We start from the raw sequence: 20,027 nt of genomic DNA, 5'->3' as shown, positions 1-20,027 counted from the left end.
GTGAGTGAAAATTTCTGGCTATTTGCTCACCAGTAGCAAATATGAAAAATGCTGACATTGGGCCGATGCCCAGAGATAACTTGCAATTCACTCCCTGTGTGGCAGACAGAAAAGAACAGTTCCTCACCACACTGCTGGGCACTGATTCACCAGCAGAGTCCTTTCCAACCTACCCTGTAGGTTTAGCTACAGGAACTTTTATATTACATATAATTTTTATATTACATATAATTGTCTTTTTCACCACAAAATCTGTCATTGCTGAAATGCTTTGATTCAAGTGATACTAGGATGTCTCATTCAGGATTGAAAAATCGTGTGATGATGGGCTATCTGTCCTCTTCCTTACCACCACTATCCCTTCTCACTCCAACAGTGTCAGAGCATAAGAGGGTTACCATGTGCTCAATGGCACCTCAGCAAGAGGATGGAGGAAAAGCAAGATCTGGAAGGGAAAGGTGATTCTACACCTGTAGGAGAGAAGCATAAGAGCACATGGGCCATGTTGTTCACTCAGCAAACAGTGGAATTAAAGTCTTCCTTGGGCAAGTCATATCCTAGAGGCAGGTTTACATCAACTGGAGTGAGGTCATGAGAGTATTAGAGGATAAAACACCTCATAAGGTTGAAACAGCTTTCCTGATTGGCTACCATTACCTTCAGATTCTTCCCCATAGGTCTGTTTTGGACCAGAAAGTATTTAGGCATTCTTTTTTTCATTTGAAAAATTGCATCTAGAGAAAACTATTTGTGCCTTTTTTATGCCCTGTTAGAATGCAGTCGTGGGTGACAGCAGATGCTGGGATGATCAGTCAGTTACCTTGAGTGGAATGGATAATTTCTTAGTATTTGCTCCAGAAAGTTCAAAGTGCAAGGGTTTTGGTGAAATCCTTAGTCAAACAAGGGACTGGAGAAAATACTACTCACAGCATGTGGAACCCATCATCCTGTAAAGGTAACCAAGGCTATATATAATCAGCTTAACAGTAACACAATATAGCTTTAGGGTCCGCTGGTGCCCATTCACAAACATTCAGGGTCATCTGATGCAAAGAGCACATCTGGACTGAAATCATTGTGCCACTTCATGCACTTCCAGAAACACTGATGAGCAAACTTTGGATTGGCAAGCTTCATGCTGGATTGCATATTTTTTGTCTTCCCACAGACAGCAAAATAAAGCTTAAAGCTATTAGGAACTTTGCCGTGGGTTCTGACTAATTCCACTCAAGCATAATCATATATCTGTATTTGACCAAGATGAAATGTACACTGATGAGTGATCTAATTGTAATCAAATTATCAGATCTATAAATGAGTGAAAAAACACAGCCTGAATCTACAGATAAGTCCAAGCAAGACTTATGAAGATATCTTGTGAGGAGATCACTTTGATCTGAATAGTTGGATGCAGAAAACCCACAAGGAAAAATGAACAAATGATGTGGCAAATGAGCAACAGAGGAAACTCAGAGCAGAGCAGGGAATTGCCACAAAGGGACATCAGAGGTTCCATACATTTATTCTGTTTAGTAATGAGGGTTTTCTGGAAGCTGTGAAATGAGCAGGATGAGCAGAAAACAGGTAGAGCAAACTAGGAAACTGCAGAACCAAATCACAGAGTTTAAAATTAATGGAGATGCTCCTAGTGTGCAATGACAAAACACGTCAAGCCTTTGAGATCATCAGCTGAAACTGTAGCTGAAACAGCCAGAAATCTCCTGTTTTTCCTCCTTGTAGGGCAGTAGCTTTTGGTCTTCTCAGTGTTACCAAGCTGAGGGATAACTTAGCTGAGCTCTCCAGAATGCTGAGGTGTTTGGGGAGAGAGCAGCAGATGCCACAAGGATGACACACACCTGCAACACACACCCTAACACAACTGGATAAACTAGAAAATATTAATTATGCAAGACTTATTTTAAAAATCTCCCAGAACTGGGATGCAAAACATGTGAAAATCAAATTGCTATTAATGTCTCCTGGCACTAGACTTGAAAGGTCCTGAAAGGACTTCACACCCTTTTCCATTAGCTTCCTGCTGCTTCCTTGTGACAAGCACTCACAGATCTCAGGAGAATAAAAAAGAACTCCTAAAGTTTAAAAAATATTTTCAAAATACAATTAGTTAAAAGTTCTACTTAAAGTGCTTGTTGATCTTGAAGCTTATATGATTAACTCAAATCAGATGGGAAAAAAGACAATTCATTTGAAGATAGGTCTCATTTCCTTTGTAAAGAAGCATTACCTCAGAGCAGAAAAAATCCCAAACTACTAAGCACTTCCACTTCAAATAACAGATAAGTTAGAGAGTAAAAAATGTCTAGAAAGTATTGAGGAAAATCTATGAACAGAACATGACACCTCCCATTTGACTGGTTACAATCAAAATACAATTATAATTTTATCAATTCCCATTTTCAATGGGACACATATATATTATGAATGTCTATTTCCATTACATGGGACTTCATGTTAGTTTAGTTAGTCCATATTTACTGTAGCCTACTAGAACACTCTATTAATGAGTAAAATAGAATAAGCAATGATATATGCATCATTTTACAGAATTATAACCTAGCTCTTTGTTCACATAATTAATTATAAATACAAAAATAGTCCCTCTGTCCTAGGCATATTATTTTGTACACCTCTATTGCAACAGTAGAAGACTAGGGAAGTATATTGAGTTCCATAATATGGAGAGCCATGAAAAGTAGCCAGTCTTCTCAGTTCTCCACAATTTACTTAATAACTTAATAAGCTATTTCTAACAGCATTGATTTCTCATTATTTAATTCAGCCACAATCCCCATAGACAGTACATAGATTCTAATGGGTTTATATTGTAGTTCACATCCTCTAAAGCAACAGTTAAAATAAAACTAAGTGTTAAGTATTCGACCCCCAAACCAAAATATTTCTTTATTTCCTGGGAACTGCTTAACAATAAGAACTATCAGTTCAGGTTTATCTCTCAGTAGGTGTAGGGTCCAGAGCTTACCAACAGTCAATGCAGCTATATTGCAGTTCACATATGATGAGCAGCTATTTATTTGAGAATTGCCCCCACTAAAATCACAGACTATAAATCACATTGCTACTATATCCTTATGCATCTTAAGCATAGATAATAAAAAGAGGAAACAAATACTATATTGTCCTGCTATTTTCTAGAATTAAGCTGAAGAAATTTTAATTAGGTTAGGTTGCCCTCAAACTGTAAGCCTCCCTGCTTGGGTGCTCTTGGACAAAACCCTGGTGGAAGAACTGTAGCAGCCAGCTGACAACTACTGCAGACCCTTGCAGTTCATTAAGAAGTGCACTCAGCTGCCTGCTTTGCTCTACATCACTTCTCATCACCAGCCTTCCATTTGATTACAAGCTGCAGCACAGTCCTTCCCTAGACAGTTCCAGTGTAATGTGAAATTGAGAATACCACTGAAACCTACTAACAATAATTTGCATGTATAGCAATCTTGTATGGAGCATATAAATCTGCCTTTTTATTATAGTATCTGTGATTTTTATTTTGCTGTGTTGTGCTGTTGTTTATATTCCTTCTCAGCCGTCTTTAAAGTGGAAAACTTTATCAGCAATATTCCATTGCACACATTTTTAACTTACTGTTTCTAATCTCTCCCCTTCCTGCCCTCTTCTGTAGGCTTATTAACCCATCAAGTTTATCTTTGCCAGTGACAGGGACTCTTTTGCTTTTGTATTTTGGCTAAATCATCATGTCTTTCAATTACAGTGAAAGGCACAAAATGGCAATAAACTGTCTTTCAAACCAAAATTCAAACACTGTCTTTACCAATCCGGAAAAATCACTTTCCCCATGATTCAGTTGCCTTTCCATTCAGAAATTTACAGTTCCAGGTTTCATTACAAACAGCACTCCACATTTAGTTACTTTAAGACAATTTTGTTTTAACTCCTAAAAAACACACTGGAAAACACTTGTGAACTATAACACACATGGAGAGGCTTTTAAAACACAGCAGCAGGATTTGTCCTTATGGCTCTTTTGTGGTTTTGATCAAGCTACATCGCTTCAAAGGGCTCAGGATATACTACTGTAAGTCACTGCTGCACATTTCACCCACATGTGCTGACTGCGCTTCCGCCCCTCTGCCAGAACAATGGAAGCCTCTGCGTGCTGAGTCAGCCATCCGAAAACCAGGGATGCACGCAGGCCCAACGCAGCCCCTCACCACAGGCTCTGTTAAACATCTTGTCACCAAGAAGGGGAGAGAGCAGCATCGTTTCATGCAAGACTCATCAAATTTGGAAATGTGTACATATTTGCAGGAATAAAGTTTAAAATATTAGTTGACATGCAGCACACTACTGAAACACATAAATAAATACATAACTAATCACAGGTCAGTTTTGCCATTTCCTCCTTTCCGGGTATTCTTAGCACCAATAGGGAACTCTGGTATTCCAAGAGAAACCTGCCCAAAGCTGGATAGATGGGCTAGACAGATGAATTCTTCACTGAAGTGATCTGGTAAGTTCAAATACCACTACAACTTGCAAGTCTGAGCTCACATATTTGAATAATTTGCAAGTCTTAACTCACATATTTGAATGTGTTTACAGGTGCAAAGACTCAAATGGATAAGTGAACCTCAGAAGTCATCTGAGCAGGTCTTTTAGAATCATAGACTCAATTTAGGTTGAAAAAGACCTGTAAGATCATCAAGTCCAAACACTAACCCAGCACTGCCATATTCACCACTAAACCACGTCCTCAAGTGTCACATTCATATAGTTTTGAATGCTTCCAGGGATGGTGATTTTACCACTTCCCTGAGCAGCCTGATCCAATACCTGAGAACCCAATTACTGAGGATTTTTTTGCCCAATTTCCAATTTAAACCTTCCCTGGTGCAACTGAACCGCTTCCTCTCATTCTGTCACTTGTCACCTGGGAAAAGTGGCCAATCCCCACCTCACTACAACCTTCTTTCAGATCGTTGTGAAGAGTGGTCCAGTCTCCCTTAAGCCTTCTCCAGGCCAAACAACCCCAGGTCCCTCAGCTGCTCCTCATAAGCTTTGTGCTCCAAACCTTTCACCAGCTCCCATGCCTTTCTCTGGCCCGGCCCCTCAATGTCTTCCCAGTTGTAAGGGACCCAGAACTGGACACAGGACTCAAGGTGTGGCCTCACCACTGCCGAGACCTGGTCCTGCTGGCCACAAAACTTCTGACACAGGCCAGGACATCACTGGCCTTTTTGGCCACCTGGGCACACCCTGGCTCATGTTCAGCCAGCTGTGGCCACATTCCAGCCACCCCACCCCCCCAGTCCATAGCACTGCCTGGGGCTGTGACCCAAGTGTAGGATCCAGCACGTTGCCAGGTTGAGCCTCTTGCAACTGGCCTTGGCCTAATTATCTAGCCTGTTCAGATTCCACTGCAGAACCCTCGTGCCCTTCAGCAGATCAACTTTCCAACTCAATTTGGTGTCATCTGTGAATTTACTGAGGGTGCCCTTGATCCCCTTGTCCACATCATTGATAAAGATATTAAACAGGACAATTCATCGAGGGTATATTAAATTCTGAAGTGTCCCATTGATTTCAATTATAATTTATGAGTAGAATGAAGGCCAGTTTTAATCAATCTTCCCAGCTTTTTCTCTTAGCATGCAAAATGCTGTAATATACAGTCAAACAACAAGAACTTAATAAGAATCAAGTATTACTTTCACTCAGTGTAGATGCACCATGTTATCCCCATACAAGTGTTTTGATTTTACTCACAACTCCAGTTAAGACAAAAACCCATAAATCTAATTCAGCTGACGTTTCGAGCTGGCATCAAGACTTCCAGAACAGGCTGACATGTCTGTGGAAACATGTACTTAATGTCAGGTCACCGAGGGTTATCTGGCTAAGGAAAATTTGTCACATATCTAGGTTTTATATGGCTTGTTGGAAGTACATTGTCTCAGCATGTGCAAAGGGGTTTATCTTGAGACCTTGACCTCGACCTTCTGTTCTGTAATTTTAACAAGAAACGTAATCAGAAATCTGTGTTTTGTTCGAGGTTCCTGGGAACTCTTCTGACTCTTCTATATCTAGCTAGCATGCATATGGATAGTCTATTAAACATAAAAACTGAAAGAGAAGAGAAAAAAAAAGACAACTCCATTCTAAAGAAAAACCTGAAACATGCCTTCTGCAGTATATGAATTCCCTGCAGAAACCCCACTGAAAAACCTCCTCCCACTAAAGAGGAAGCCTGCATACAGGCAATACATGCACTCAGAAATGTAAAAGCTATTTGTTTGAGAATTGCCCCCACTTAAATCACAGATCAAGTTGCTACTATATCTTTTTATGTCTTAAGGATGTATCTGGTTCAGTACACAGTTAATAACATACATGTAAAGAATATCCAGAAGCCCTGTAAGTTTCTAGGATATAAACTTTTGTCCTTGAACACATAAAAACTTACTATGGCAAGCTCCTAACATGACCGAGAGTTAATGGTTTCACATCTATCAGATATTCTGCTGAGGGGAGCCGAAACACCCCAGGACAGTGGCTGATGACAAACACCAACCACTGTTAAGCACATCTTGTTTTGTGAAGTATAATACACATGAATAAACTCCAGAAACAGCAGTATTTCTCTTCTACAGACTTTACATACTGCTACTTCTTGTTACATAGTAAAAGCAAACTCATTCCAATACTTTTAGAGGCATTGCAAAAATACTGGAAAAACATCCCAATGAAAAATGAAAAAAACCAAAAAAGCTACAAAGAGAACCCAAACAGAACTTCAGTAGGACAATTTGGGGAAAAAAGTAAAATGGAAATTACAGTACTGAAACTTTCTAACTGAAAATCCACTGGCATCTTTCAACTGATTTCTACCAGCTACAGATTAGCCCTCAGTATCTCCTCAGCAAGGCGAGCAATTCTCCTGCTGGTGGAAACCAGAAGAGGTGAAATCTTTCACAGCAATCGCAGTATCCTACATTTGCTCTGGACAGCCACTAAGTGGCACTTAAACACCTCATCTTAAACCCTGATGAAGCTGCGAATTTGTGAAGGGATTGGAGGGACAAAAGGAGTTATGCACTCTGGGGAATAATCCCTTTCAAGAACAATGAAGTTCTCTTCCTGCAATTCGAAAAGCTGCCTGGCTATACAGTCAGGAATACTGTACAGTGCTCCACAGCAGCAGAGATACTGCAGAGAGCTCCGCAGAAGCAACTGCTTTCTCTCCTAAATCCCAGTCCTGATTTGGGAATCGGTGCCTCGTTCCAGTGTGTCATTACCCACTGTGTCGCTTTGAAATCTGCACTTAAATCGGGAAAACTGAAGTGCCTCATTGCTGCTGACAGCTGGTCCAACAAAGGCAATCCTAACACGATAACACAACTTCTAGAAAGGCCTCTGAATTCAGCTTCAGCGAGAGACCTCCAAAGGTACCAACACTATCTGTACTTGAAGATGCACATTAGAACATGCTTTTTGTAGTCTGCAGAGAATTAAAAGTGATGAATAGGCCTTTGCTCTTCTTAAGACTTCAGTAAATTATTGCTTCATAGACATATGGCCTACTTCTATTTGGAATTTTAAATAAGGAAGGAAACCTAATTTTTGTAATAGTGGTGTTGAATCAACCACGTTAATCGTTGTCAATATATTCTTGTATTTGATTTTTTTTTTTTGGTCTGGTTTTAAAAGTACTTATGTTTAATTAAAAATCTTTCTAAATTAATTAAATTATAGGTATTGGAAACCTTTTTTCTAAAACTTTAGAAAGGGTTTTCTAAAACTTTTTTCTATGTGAACAACATAACTGTCATTGAAAAAAATCTAAGGCTAAAACCAAGCTGAATAATATATTATGTATTATAGGTCCTAACCAAGCAAGTATCTACAAGCATGTTCAAGGTCATTGTTGCAAGTGTGTCTGTTTTCTTCAAAGGAACTAGCCTGAAGTTAAAGTGCATACTGATTTTCAGCCTCAAAGACTCAGCCACAAGTTCAGATGCAAATACACCATCAGATATTCACTGCAAGCTCTACTTTACACCTTTGTGCTGAACATAGCCTTCAAAAATCTCAAATGAGTCATAAAATCTTGCTTTTATTCCCTCTTCCTGTGCAAGTTCTTTACATTATAAGTAGAAGCATAGCATATAAGCAATGAAACAACACAATAAACCATGTCATCATTACTAAAAATACAATTTTGAAGCACATTCTGCCTGTGTGAAGGTAGTTTGGTGGAGGTCTTTTAAAGGTTGACACAAGAAGCTTGCACATGAAAAGTGTTCAATCAGTTATGCAGAAGGACCAAACTTAACCCAATGCAAGAGAAATCATCATCAGTGAAGCTGTTTATGTCTAGCAATAGATCTCAATTACTGTCACTCTGGAAAAAGTGGAGGGAGGGTGGGAAAGAAAGGGGAAGTCCACATCAACCAAGCAGTTTCATACAAAGGACAAACCAGTATAATCTGGCATTATTCACTCAATCCTTGTATCAGATCCTCGATGATCAACCTCTAGGGCAAACACACATATCCATTTAAGCCTGTATTTGTCCAGTCACACAAATCATTCTTTAGGAAAATATTTCCCACAGCCCTTCCCATAACTTGATGTCCACAGAGAGGGTAAAAACCCCAGAAATATAGAACTACTGTGTCTACACCAGGCAAGGGAAAGCACTGATTTTATGACAATTATTTTCTACCATTATTCACTTTGACATATAACAGGATGGGAGATTGTGCTGCTAAAGTAAATACAGCAGTTATATATGCCTCCTCTGCTTTGGTTTTCTGCTCCACTACAGCCAAAGAGCCCCCATCTGATGACCTTGGGGGCACAGCATAAATGTCAGTCCAGGAAAGGCAAAACTTTAAATGAAAAGCCAACTGCATGGAAACAGAAGGAGCTATTTCAGGAAGATGATTTACTCAGTATCATAATTTATGACTTGGCATCTTCATATTTGAATGTGAATGGCTTGCATTTGTCTTTTAGGGCCATTTTAAAATCTGAAAAGAAGAAAATACAACTGCCTGAACATGAATGTCCATGTTTAAGTAGCTCCAAGTGAGCTAAAGCCCAAGCTTCCTAATGAAACTTGCAAAGCACAGAAAATAGGAGGCTTTGGTTTTATTAGTCTTGAGGAAAGATAAAAAGACAACTGATATCAATCAGGTATGAGCCAGAACCACTCTTGAGTCTGTCTGTAGAGACTGTACTAACGACATGACAGATGTAGGTTAGTTACAGCCATTGTTTATTCATGTATTTGACAAAAATTATCTACTCACTTTTGCTAACTAAATCACACTGTCCTCAATATACTATTGTACTGTGCACCACAAAAACTAACATTGTTTAAGGCAAGACTGTTTTTTTAAAAATAAAAACTGTTATTTTCAAAGCAGTTTCCCCCCCCTCTAATAAAGCCACTTTCTGGCTTTAAATTGCATACAACTGTCATTGCATGAAGTATCCACAAAATTAATTTAAGAACTTCACAATTGTGCATACTTTGTATTACTTAAGAGTGTTAAGTAATTAAACGAAAAATAAAAACCATCTAGTGAGTCCAGATTAGACTTTCTGACTTGAGTTCAGAGATCAATAAGGCATCATTCAAACTTCGAAACTTGTAGTCTTAAATGAACTTCAGCAAGCCTCAGCAGTGGGTAACTCAGAAAATACATTTGAGTTCCTTCATCATTAAGTATTTCTTTATATAGTAGTGTGCATGCAGTTTATAGTCAATATTGCTGTAAACCAAACAGTATTTTCTGAACTCTTAATTCTGTATACGCAACTTATATTTTCACACCTTCTATTTCTCACTCAGAACCTATCCATGGGCACAGGTCTTTCCATCTGGTTTGGGTTTTTTGATTTGCCCAACAGTGTCTGCTCGCTGCATGTTTGTTTGGAGCTTTAGGACTGATGAGGCTGCAACACAATGAGGAGACCATTAATTTTGTTTGGGTCTTGCATCCAACATCTTTGCATAAATCAGACTTTACTACACCCCAGTAAGGTGAGCTGGATAACTTTGTTGCTACACATTTTGTTATTGTTACAAGTTGTGAAGCTGAGAACTTTAATATTGTTTGTGTTTTGGTAATATATGGATAGACAGCTTCCAGACTGAAGATCACCCACTCCGTGATGTGTTCTTAGAGCAAGGCTACTTTGGACTCATTGGGCAAGTATGCAGTGATTTCCTCTCACACATTACTAGCAGGACAGATTTCAATGTCAGTGACACTTTCACAGAATATTCTGAGTTGGGTGGGACCCACAAGGATCACCAGGCCCAACTATTCAGTGAATGGCCCATATGGGGATTGAATCCACAACCTTGGTGTTTAAGAGCACCATTCTCCAAACAAGGTTGCTCTATGTACAGAAGCCAAAGAAGCCTGCAAGTGTCACTGTGCACCTCCATCCTCATAGTCTTACTTTTAAGATGTATGTCAACCTACAAAGATAGAACAACAAGTTTCCTGCTCCATGGCTCAATCCCTTCGAAGTATTCCTGGTATGGCACTCCACTTCCCCCACCTCCTTATGAAAGCCTTGTCCCAAAATATTTTATGCTCAAATTTATGTCAACTTGAAATTTGACAAAAAACATATTGGTGATCTAGCAAGGTGCACCAAATAGGTTTTGGAGCAGAATGAAATTAATTTATTTTACCTTAGCCCCTAAAGCAGCTCAACACAGAGCTGGACAAACATCAGTGCCAGCACAAGGGAAACAGCAAGGAAGTATGTCAAGGGATGGATCAGAAGAGAAAAGAATAACAGAATTGCCTCTTTTGACAGCTATAAAATCTCCTCAGTGTACCATCATAGATTACACTTGAACTAACACCCCACGGCAGTTTAAGACTGAATGAACTGGAAAGAGAAGGTTGGGCCTTCTCTTGCTCTTCATGGCAATGCCCTGACTCTAACAAAAGTGCAAATGAAACTGTTCCGTGATCATGTACGAATGCTGATTTCATTGAAACTTTATCACTTTTCCTTTGGAATATTCAAATTGCTCTGAAACATATCTGAGTGATACCACAGTATAAAGAACAGGGGGAAAGGTGGTAATGTGCAAATCAGCAAACAAAGGATTGCAGGACCACAGAAAGCTGACTCTAACTTGGTTAAGATGTTACGAGTGAGATTCTCTGGAGATATGTACAGAAGCTCTTCTCTGGGTGAACAGGAGCTTTTAAAGAAAACTCTTTTACAGATATGGAGGATGCTTAGATATTCATGGCTCCAGTTACCTGTGCAGGACATCACAGGCCACAAGTAAGACAAAAAGAGTGGTTAGTAATCAGATGAGAGGCTATCAGAAATCCACTAATTATGTTTTTGCCTCAGTTCTCCTGTTTTGCATTTCTGCTACAATCCCCAACAGGAAAAGTGAAGGAACAACTGTTCCTTGTTCCTTAATAGCCTTGAACAAAAAATAGCCTTGGCATGAACTCTGACCCTAAAATCCAGTGCATGTAACATTAGAAGTAAAACACAGCTACTTTCAGTATTATTTAATTTGAAAAATACATGAACAATGCCATCTGATGCAGTTTACTATACAATTAATTATTACACTAGAAAAGAAACTATTACACAAGATAAGAAATCACAAGAATATATAATTTTCATGTTGCTGCTGCTGCTAAGAGTGGGAATATGCAACTCTTTTTACAAACCTTGTGATTAATTTCATCTTCCTTGATCAGACAATATCTCTGACTGTAAGTCAGACAGCAGCACTGGTATTGCACAAATTACTTCCTCCATGTGGCAATCACACAAGGTTAAGGGAAATCCCACAATTTTTTTTTTATAAAAATAAATTAAAAAAAAAACCAAAACCACGAGCACTTAGCTGAGGCAACATGTCACAACGTCACTCAAAGATTTCACAAGAACCCCAAAAAGGCTTGGAATAATGCTGCTAAGGACAGGGTCACTGGCCACTAAAGTTCCCTGACAGAAGAGCTCACATATAAGAATTGTTTGAACAGATCCCAGAATAGAACTAGTGTCATCACACTCATGCTCAAGAAGTCTGTAAAGCTTGATTAATCATGAGAGTACTGAAAGCACAGCTGGTTGTTTGCATTATACAGGATATTCTGCTAGGATTTACACAGCTAAACTTTGACCTACTTTATAAATTGGACTGTGGATGTGCACATCACAAATATGTATTTGATTTTTCATTTATTCTCCTGCATTTTTTTTTCTTCTGTATTTTACATTTTCTTCAGTTAGTATTTGGGAGACAGGAGAGATGTCCTAAGTCAAAAAGCAATGCTAGCAGATTGCCATTACACAGATTCAATCAAAAACCGCAAAGGTGAGTAAGGAGGCAGAAAACAGCCAAATTACAGTATCATTTGCACTGACATTAGTCCAGTTACTTAATTTTGTTCCAGTGTTTTATGTTTTTTGCAAAAGAAGAACCATGTTTTAATCTCCATAGACTCATCAGGCAGTAACATACAGAGGAAAAAGATCACCTCTATCTTTAAAATTATCTTCCCTGAATTATTTTAAGAAAGCGAAATGGTGGTATTAAAAATTAGGTACTTAGTGAGACTATAACTTAGAGTCTAAAGTAAAAACAAGTTGTGTAAGAATAAACCGTCATGAAGCCAAGCCTCACAACAACTGCTTAGGAGTTCACTGGGCCGCTGCCATTCCTTTTATAGATGAATAATGTGAAGTTCAGCTCTGAGCAGCCTCACAGAGAGCTAAGTGTTGATTATCTGAAACCAGCTTCTTCAGCACATAATCAGATCATAAACAACATGTAACAGAGTGCTGCATTCCAGGTAAGACAGCGTGATCTACTTAAGTGCATAAGCTATTTTAACTCATGAAAGTAGGTGAAGGTTGCTTAAAAGCAAAATAACTGTTAAGGCAATAGGTGGACAAAAAACCCAAAGGCCTCTGACAACAGAAGGCATCACAGTTGTAACCAAAAAGCTCAACAACAGACCAGGTGCTATATTTCAAGAAGTGCCTCAGTACAAGGAGATGGGTTCCATCTGTCTTTGCCTTGGGGCAGATTTGGCACAGGTGAAGTCAATCAGCAGGCTCAGGTTTTGAGCAGGTGTCCCAGTCTGCTGCAACCATACAGACGCTGCAACTCTCATGGTAACACTCCTGCAGCTGCCTGGGCCAAAAGCTGTCCCTGATTGATGACACTACAGAGAAGATTTAGAAGCACCACACAGACTTGTGCATGTCTTGTGCAGCTGTGATCCTGTTTAAATCACAGGCATTATTTTTCTATTAAGTGAAAAGTTCTACCCAGTGTTTTGCCATCATAGCATTAACTGCTCTGGTAAACACAAGCACTTATTACAGGCTGTTATGACAACTTGTGTCCAGAGTCTTGGGGACAAAAAAAATCCTAACCCACACAAACAAAAACACCAGCACAAAATTTAACCCTTTAAAAATCTGAACTTCTAACCTTTCTTCATACTCCAGTTCTCCATTGGTTATGTCACAGAAATATTTTTCTTGCAAAACATCAGGCTCAAGTTTCTAGGCTTTCCCTCAAATTCTCTAAACCTCCAGTTCATATCACAGAATAAAAAAGGGGAAACTTTCAAGTATTCTGAGCATCTGCTTCACTAAAAAAAATAAACTAAAAAATGGCAGTGCTGTCTGCCAACTTCTGCTCTCCATACAGGAATTTATGTTACCCCGTGATCATAAAGAACAGGTGGATGATGCACTCTACAGACAGCTCAGAGTAGCCTCACATTAGCACACCCTGGTCCTAACGAGGAACTTCAACCACTCAAATATCTGCTGTAGGAAAAACACAGCAGGGCATGGCCAATCCAGCCAGTTTCCAGAGAGCCTCAATAAGAATTTGCCAACCCAAGATACAGACATGATCAGGAAAGCTGAAGTCCACCTGGAATTGAACCTAGCAAAGGCAACAAAAGTCTTTATAGCTATGTAGATGACAGAAGATAGGCTTGCGAATGTGTGAGCCTGCTGCTGAACAAAGCACAGGACATGGAAAAATGCTGAAATACTGAATGCCCTCTTTGATTCAGACCTCTGTGAAGCCATTACATTTAGAACTGTTAGTCTTCATTTACAATAAATATAAAAGTATAATAAAGGACAGCATAACCTTAACTTGCCTTAAATCTAAACTAGCTCAGGGCATGAGTCAGATGAACTAGTGACCCGTGTTCCACTTGCCTGCCCAAACATCCATCAAGTAAGATTAAACGTATCTAAGTAAAAGAAATCATTTGATACACCAAAGAAGGATCAACACAATGCCATCTGGAATTACTCTTCCAAGCTGAAAATAAGAACAGAAATTACTCATCCTCCATAATGGTTTGGCTACTTTGCATCTGCTGGTGGGGGATACCCTGCTACAGTATGCCTTAGCCTCATGTTACTTATCTCTTTCATTTCTTGGAGTGAGTGATAAAGCAGGGCATCATACAGAAGGAAAGCTGGAGACAATGAGTTCAGGAAGGAAACGGCACACCTCACCTGCAGTTCCAAACAGTTTATAACTAGCACATCTCAAATGTAGGACTAAAATGCCAATAATTTTTAAAGTATATAGTTTTCAACAACAGTGAATGTCAACAGCATCACACTTCTGTAGTACATAAGCACATGTCAGACCAGAGGCCACTGGGGAGACACAGAGGGTGGATCATGTATGGTTTCATTTCCATTGCATTCCTACAGCAGCCAAGCACTCTCACCAAGGTGTTCAGCAGGGCTGTGCTCTTATGCTGCAACAGATTTAGTGGAGATTTAAGTTTTCCCCAGCTTCCCCCACTACTACTCACCTGACCTACAAGTAGCCTTCATAAGCTCCCTGCAGGCAATATAATTGAATCCAGCTCCACTCCTGAGCACCCACAAAGAATGTGCATTAATGCTTCAGCCCCACCCTCAGGCAGAAATTACTCAATCATGAGGCTACATCAGAACCTCTGAGAATGAGGGTGTAAGGATAAGAAACTCCACTATCTGTAATTAGTGGAAACTTACTGGAGTTATACATGAAGAAGGGAACACTCAGATCCCATGTCTGACAAATCTACTTGGAAAGAAGACTCTAATCCATAAGAAAACTCTCTCCAGGCAAGTAACCCATCCTTTAAGCACAAAGTAGAGTGAAATGCTCTCCATATTCATATGCATCTTTTCAAGTAATATCATCTCATCCTTCCCTACTTACTGCTATCCAGCAGGGAAAGTGAGCCACACATTGCCATGCTGGTACAATGGAAACAATTACAGCAGATCCTACAGAGGGAAAACAAAGACCACAATGGGGCATTACCTTTTCTTTCACTGCTACAGAGAAGCATAACAAAGAACTCTTTTCAAACAATCCTGACATTACTTAGTGTTAATTACCCATCTACGGATTTCTTCTCTAAAGTGGCTATGCTGGAAATGCAGCAACAACGAACCCAAGAGCTTTGTATTCAGGAAAAACATTGCATGGCATTGCATGCACCTCCATCAACTCTAGAGCTGAGCTAAATATGACCCAGCAACATTAACAAAACTCTCATATTAAACAGTAAAATAATCCCTCACTAATCAGATGTTATGTTCTTGCTCAATTTCTACTTATAAAGGAGTAAAACTACAGTTAATGGACTGTAGTCTATCTCCAATGCTGATGCTAAAAGCCTGACCATTCCTGGATTTCTGTACTTTCTACCACCTCCAGTGCTGTGCTTGTCTGCATGACTTTCAAGTTTCTTGTCCTCTTCTTAAAGGCTTTAATTGTTTAGTCTTCTACTCAACTGCCTTTGTCTTAACATCCTAATCTTCCTACTGTACTTCTCCCACAGACATACTTCTGTCCCCTTTTATTCTACTTATCTTAAGGTGAGCATATACACAGAACTTATTTGCAAAGCCACAAAGTACCTTCTATTTCAAATGCTCAGACCTGACTTAATTGAAGAACCCTGTCAAATACAACCCTGCTACAGATTTATACATGCAGGCACAAAGAATTTTGGCTCTTGCAGTTTACAATATTATTGTAATTAGTAATTATCACAAAAGTCTGGATGTCCAAGATTGTTGGCTAAAAATGGTTATTAACATGTAAATTCTGTGACTAAATGTATCTGGACTGCTGTGATTCTTTTACAGACCTGAAGCAACTAGGAAAAAAAAAAGTTCTTACAAAAAAGAGTGCCAGCACAGGAATCTGCTGAGTTGCACAGGCTGCAAAAGTCCAATTTCTAAAATTTATTCCTTCTGAAATTGAACATAAATTGACCTAACAATCCTAAATTCTTCATCCCAACTCACTGGCTTTTAAGAAACAGCTCCTTCAGTTTGTAACAAAGGCATGTGTGTACTCCCTATCCTTTCAAGTTGGGCATCTGCAAAACAGGTAACATCAGATCACTCCTCCTGATACATACACAAACATCAATTAGCTAAAAGGCATTATATGACCATATTCAGGTCAAAGTAACAACACCCTACAAAGCACAAAGAACTTACTTAAAATGTGGAAATTGCACAAAATTTAAGTAAAAGAGGTAGGGCTTCATTTCAGATGGTAAGAACATCTGGCATTTCCATTTCCCTTTTGTTGAAACATAGGTCCACAAATGCTGATTAGATGTCTACCTAGACTGTAAAGAAGTCAAGAGAAATAACTCTTGCACACAAGGCAAGTTAAGAGACCAGGTGGAAGGCAGTTTTTGAAAGGATGGATATCTGTGTGAACCTAGAACTAAGTAGTTAAAACACACAAAAATTGTGAGTGTTGTCTCCAAAAACATGTAGACACAGCTGCAAATTTAACTAGAGACTTAATTTGCTCTTGATCATTTCAAACATGTGCAGGAATTTGATCAAACATGAAGAAAAAGTACTTGAAAAGAAAATGCCTAAGAAAATGTACTGGAGGTGATCAGTACAGATGTGTTCTCACCATAATCCTAGAAAATCACAAACACAAATAAATGCAGAAGCAAAATGAAAAATGCATTCACCAGCTGCTATCCAATGCTAAGTTTTGAAATAACTATTCCTTATTTCTGCCCTTACATATATAAACTTGGTATTCTAGATTCAGCTTGACAGGATTTCTCACTTGAATGCTTATGATTTACAATGTATTTGCCTTTTAATTTACTGGAACTGCAGCTTTATCTTGGGGGATTTAAATAAAGCTGTTTCCATATGTTTTGAGCTGTAAGCTTGAGACCACGGATTTGGAACTGTACAATGTTCTGCTATTGGGCAGACTGGCATAAATCCCATGTGTGGTGTATATTCACATAATACCTCCAGAGTTCTTCAGCTGGACACCTCCTATGAGTCAAGTGAGCATGCTGTTTTCCAACATTATGGAGACTAGAGTCGACATTCAAGAGGTGAAGGACAGGTCAGCATTTTGTCCTCAGTAGTTCACAGTAAGTTTGTGTTAAATCTTACTCATTTTACTCAATCATGAGTCAGTGTCTCACATTACTCTCAAAACAGAAGGGATGAACAATTTTAATGCTTCTACTTTTTCAGCAAAGACACAACTGGTTAGGAACTGGTAAGGACATACAGACTAAGCCAAATCTCACCCACTGCCTGACATACATACCCAGTTCCTGTCTCACGCCATGCAGCAGCAAGCCTGCATGTCACAGAGGTGCAAAGACTGTGCCTTTCCCCCACTCTCTAAACCTGCCTGCCTGGCTTTGTGAATTACAGATCTAGGAAAAGGTTTCCACAGGGTCCTGTTGTTAGAGATACGATCCAGATGGAGGTTCCACACTACCCTCTCCTCTTTCTGAGAAAGGAGGTATCTCTGCTTTGCAGTCACATAGGTCTCAACTCAGGAAAACAGAAATTTGAGAGGTCTGAGTGCAGGATTAGATAAAGTTCACAGTGACTCATGAGTGAAATACTAGCCCTAGTGACATCAACAGAAAAGCTCTCACTGACTTGAGGGTCAAGATTTCACCCATATCCCAAACTAAAGTGTTTTTTAAGCTGATGAAATTTGGGCCCTGATCCTGTAGGCTATGTACACACCTTTCATTTCACATATTGAGCATCTCAAATTTTATCAAGCGATTAACATAAAATAAAATAAGTGAGTAAGTTTTAATGAGATCTCATCTCTAATTTTAAGTACAACCTTAAGGTTTTACAGTATAGTGAAAGGATTCAAACAGCACAAAAGCAACTCCAAGGATGCTTGCTTTGGTTCTTTTTACTTACTTTTGTCTGATCATCAGCCTTAAATACATAGCAGATACTTTGCTGATTTGCTGCTTCATCCTTTATCAGACAAGCAAAGTAGCTTGGATCGTGGCTATTGTGAATCAGTTTGTGGACCTGCTGTGGCTTGTATTCAAATAAACTTGAACAAATTAAAGGATCCCACTGCTGGGTTTCCCCTGTGTCTGGCTCACATCGCAAACTGGCTGGTGAAACACAAAGTCGAATTTGGCTGACGCTGGGTTCTTCTTTGGAAGACTTTGCACTGAGCAACTGGATCTCGGCCACAATCCAAGGCAGCATTGACATAGTGGTTAGGGAATGCACTGGGAGAGAACCCACGAGCTGGAGACTGAAACTTGCTGAGAAATCACTAGGTGTTTGACACTTTTTAACTTTGAAAGTTATTGGCTCCATTTTACAGTCCTTTAGGGAACCTGAACTAATTAACCGATATTTCAGCGCCGTGGAATGACATTATCTGGATGCTGGATGGCTCCTTTGATTAAGGAACAGAAGAGCTCTGAAAGAAAAAGAAAGAGTTATGTAGGTGCTTAAACTCTATGAAAAACCAACTCTCAATAACACAAATAATTAATAGCTTAGTATCAGAAGAGAGCTACCATGGCCCCTGTAGCAAGTTCCCCCTCTTTACACTGGGTCTTACTATTTCAGGTCCAACAAACATAATTGTAATAAATACATCGTTTGGAAAAGAGTCACTCTTGATTTAAAATTTGTTTTATGACCATAGCTCAACTATATCATGAGTAACTAAATTACAATGAACATTTTTTCTAGCTCTTGTCTGTTTCATGGGTAGGCACATGTAGATCATATGGGCCTATTTCAATCCTGTTATCACAGGAAGAACTCAGCTGAGCTATTCTGACCTTCATGACAGTTGAAGTCACTGCCTGCTAAGGCACCTTTACATCTGAGGAAGAAAAAAAAGTTAGCTTGACAACTTTCTTGTCCATAGGTGGATGACTTTTAATCTGGCTACTAACATAGAGTTGTTTCCTTAGGTATAGTTTGACAGTAATTATTGGTTGTAACCAAACAGATTTTTTCAATAAATAACACCCTAGAAATTATTGTCATATAAAAATGCTAGCAGCAGAGTGATCGCTGAAAATCCTGTCAGGTAGCAGCCACAAGCAACAATCCTTACAGCATTCTGGGAAGAACCAGATGATGACTGCAATTCATGGTTGCATTTTAACACTGGTCAGCCAGACAGAAATCGTTAAATGTTAACCAGACTGACATTGTATCATTTGTATTTCTTAAAATACCAAATGGAATATACCAAGTTACTCACAACCCTTTTGTAACCCTGTTATACCCAGCATCTACTACCACTACTGTTATGTATTAGTAGTTTTAGTAATGAAATCCAATAATTGCATTTCTTTATGAATTCAATTTCACAAAATGGAGTCCATGAAAACACCTAGATTGGCATTTGTTATACTACCCTGTTTTAACTCCTCTTTAATTGCCCGTAGTTTCAGCTGTTACATTACATTGTGTGAGACTGATGCCAGGCTGACAGGCCTATAATTGCCTGTGTTTAAATACCAGGACACTAGTTTACCATCAGTCCTATGAGAGTTTCCCATGATAAAACCTATTAAAAACAACATAAATAGTACCAAGATATCCTTAAGTAACATTTTAATTACATTTGGACAAGTTTTGAATAAGTGCCATTTCTTTACTGTAATAACAGTATT

General features: G+C 39.0%; 1 protein-coding gene across 14 annotated transcripts in view; it reads right to left on the bottom strand.

Annotated features, from left to right (window-relative positions):
• The window catches only part of TBC1D1 (TBC1 domain family member 1), a 99,919-nt gene that overhangs the window by 73,207 nt on the left and 6,685 nt on the right, over window positions 1-20,027 (bottom strand). For all 14 annotated transcript variants that reach the window (XM_085577781.1, XM_077782801.2, XM_077782799.2 and 11 more), the window contains exon 2: window positions 18,289-18,811. In XM_085577781.1, the coding sequence (XP_085433907.1) occupies window positions 18,289-18,705 (417 nt within the window). In that variant the 5' untranslated portion in view covers window positions 18,706-18,811. The remainder of the gene's footprint in view (window positions 1-18,288; window positions 18,812-20,027) is intronic.

Source organism: Lonchura striata, chromosome 4 (genome assembly GCF_050655825.1).
Source record: "Lonchura striata isolate lonStrDom1 chromosome 4, ASM5065582v1, whole genome shotgun sequence".
Classification (NCBI taxonomy): domain Eukaryota; kingdom Metazoa; phylum Chordata; class Aves; order Passeriformes; family Estrildidae; genus Lonchura; species Lonchura striata.
This window is presented reverse-complemented; position numbering and strand designations above follow the sequence as displayed.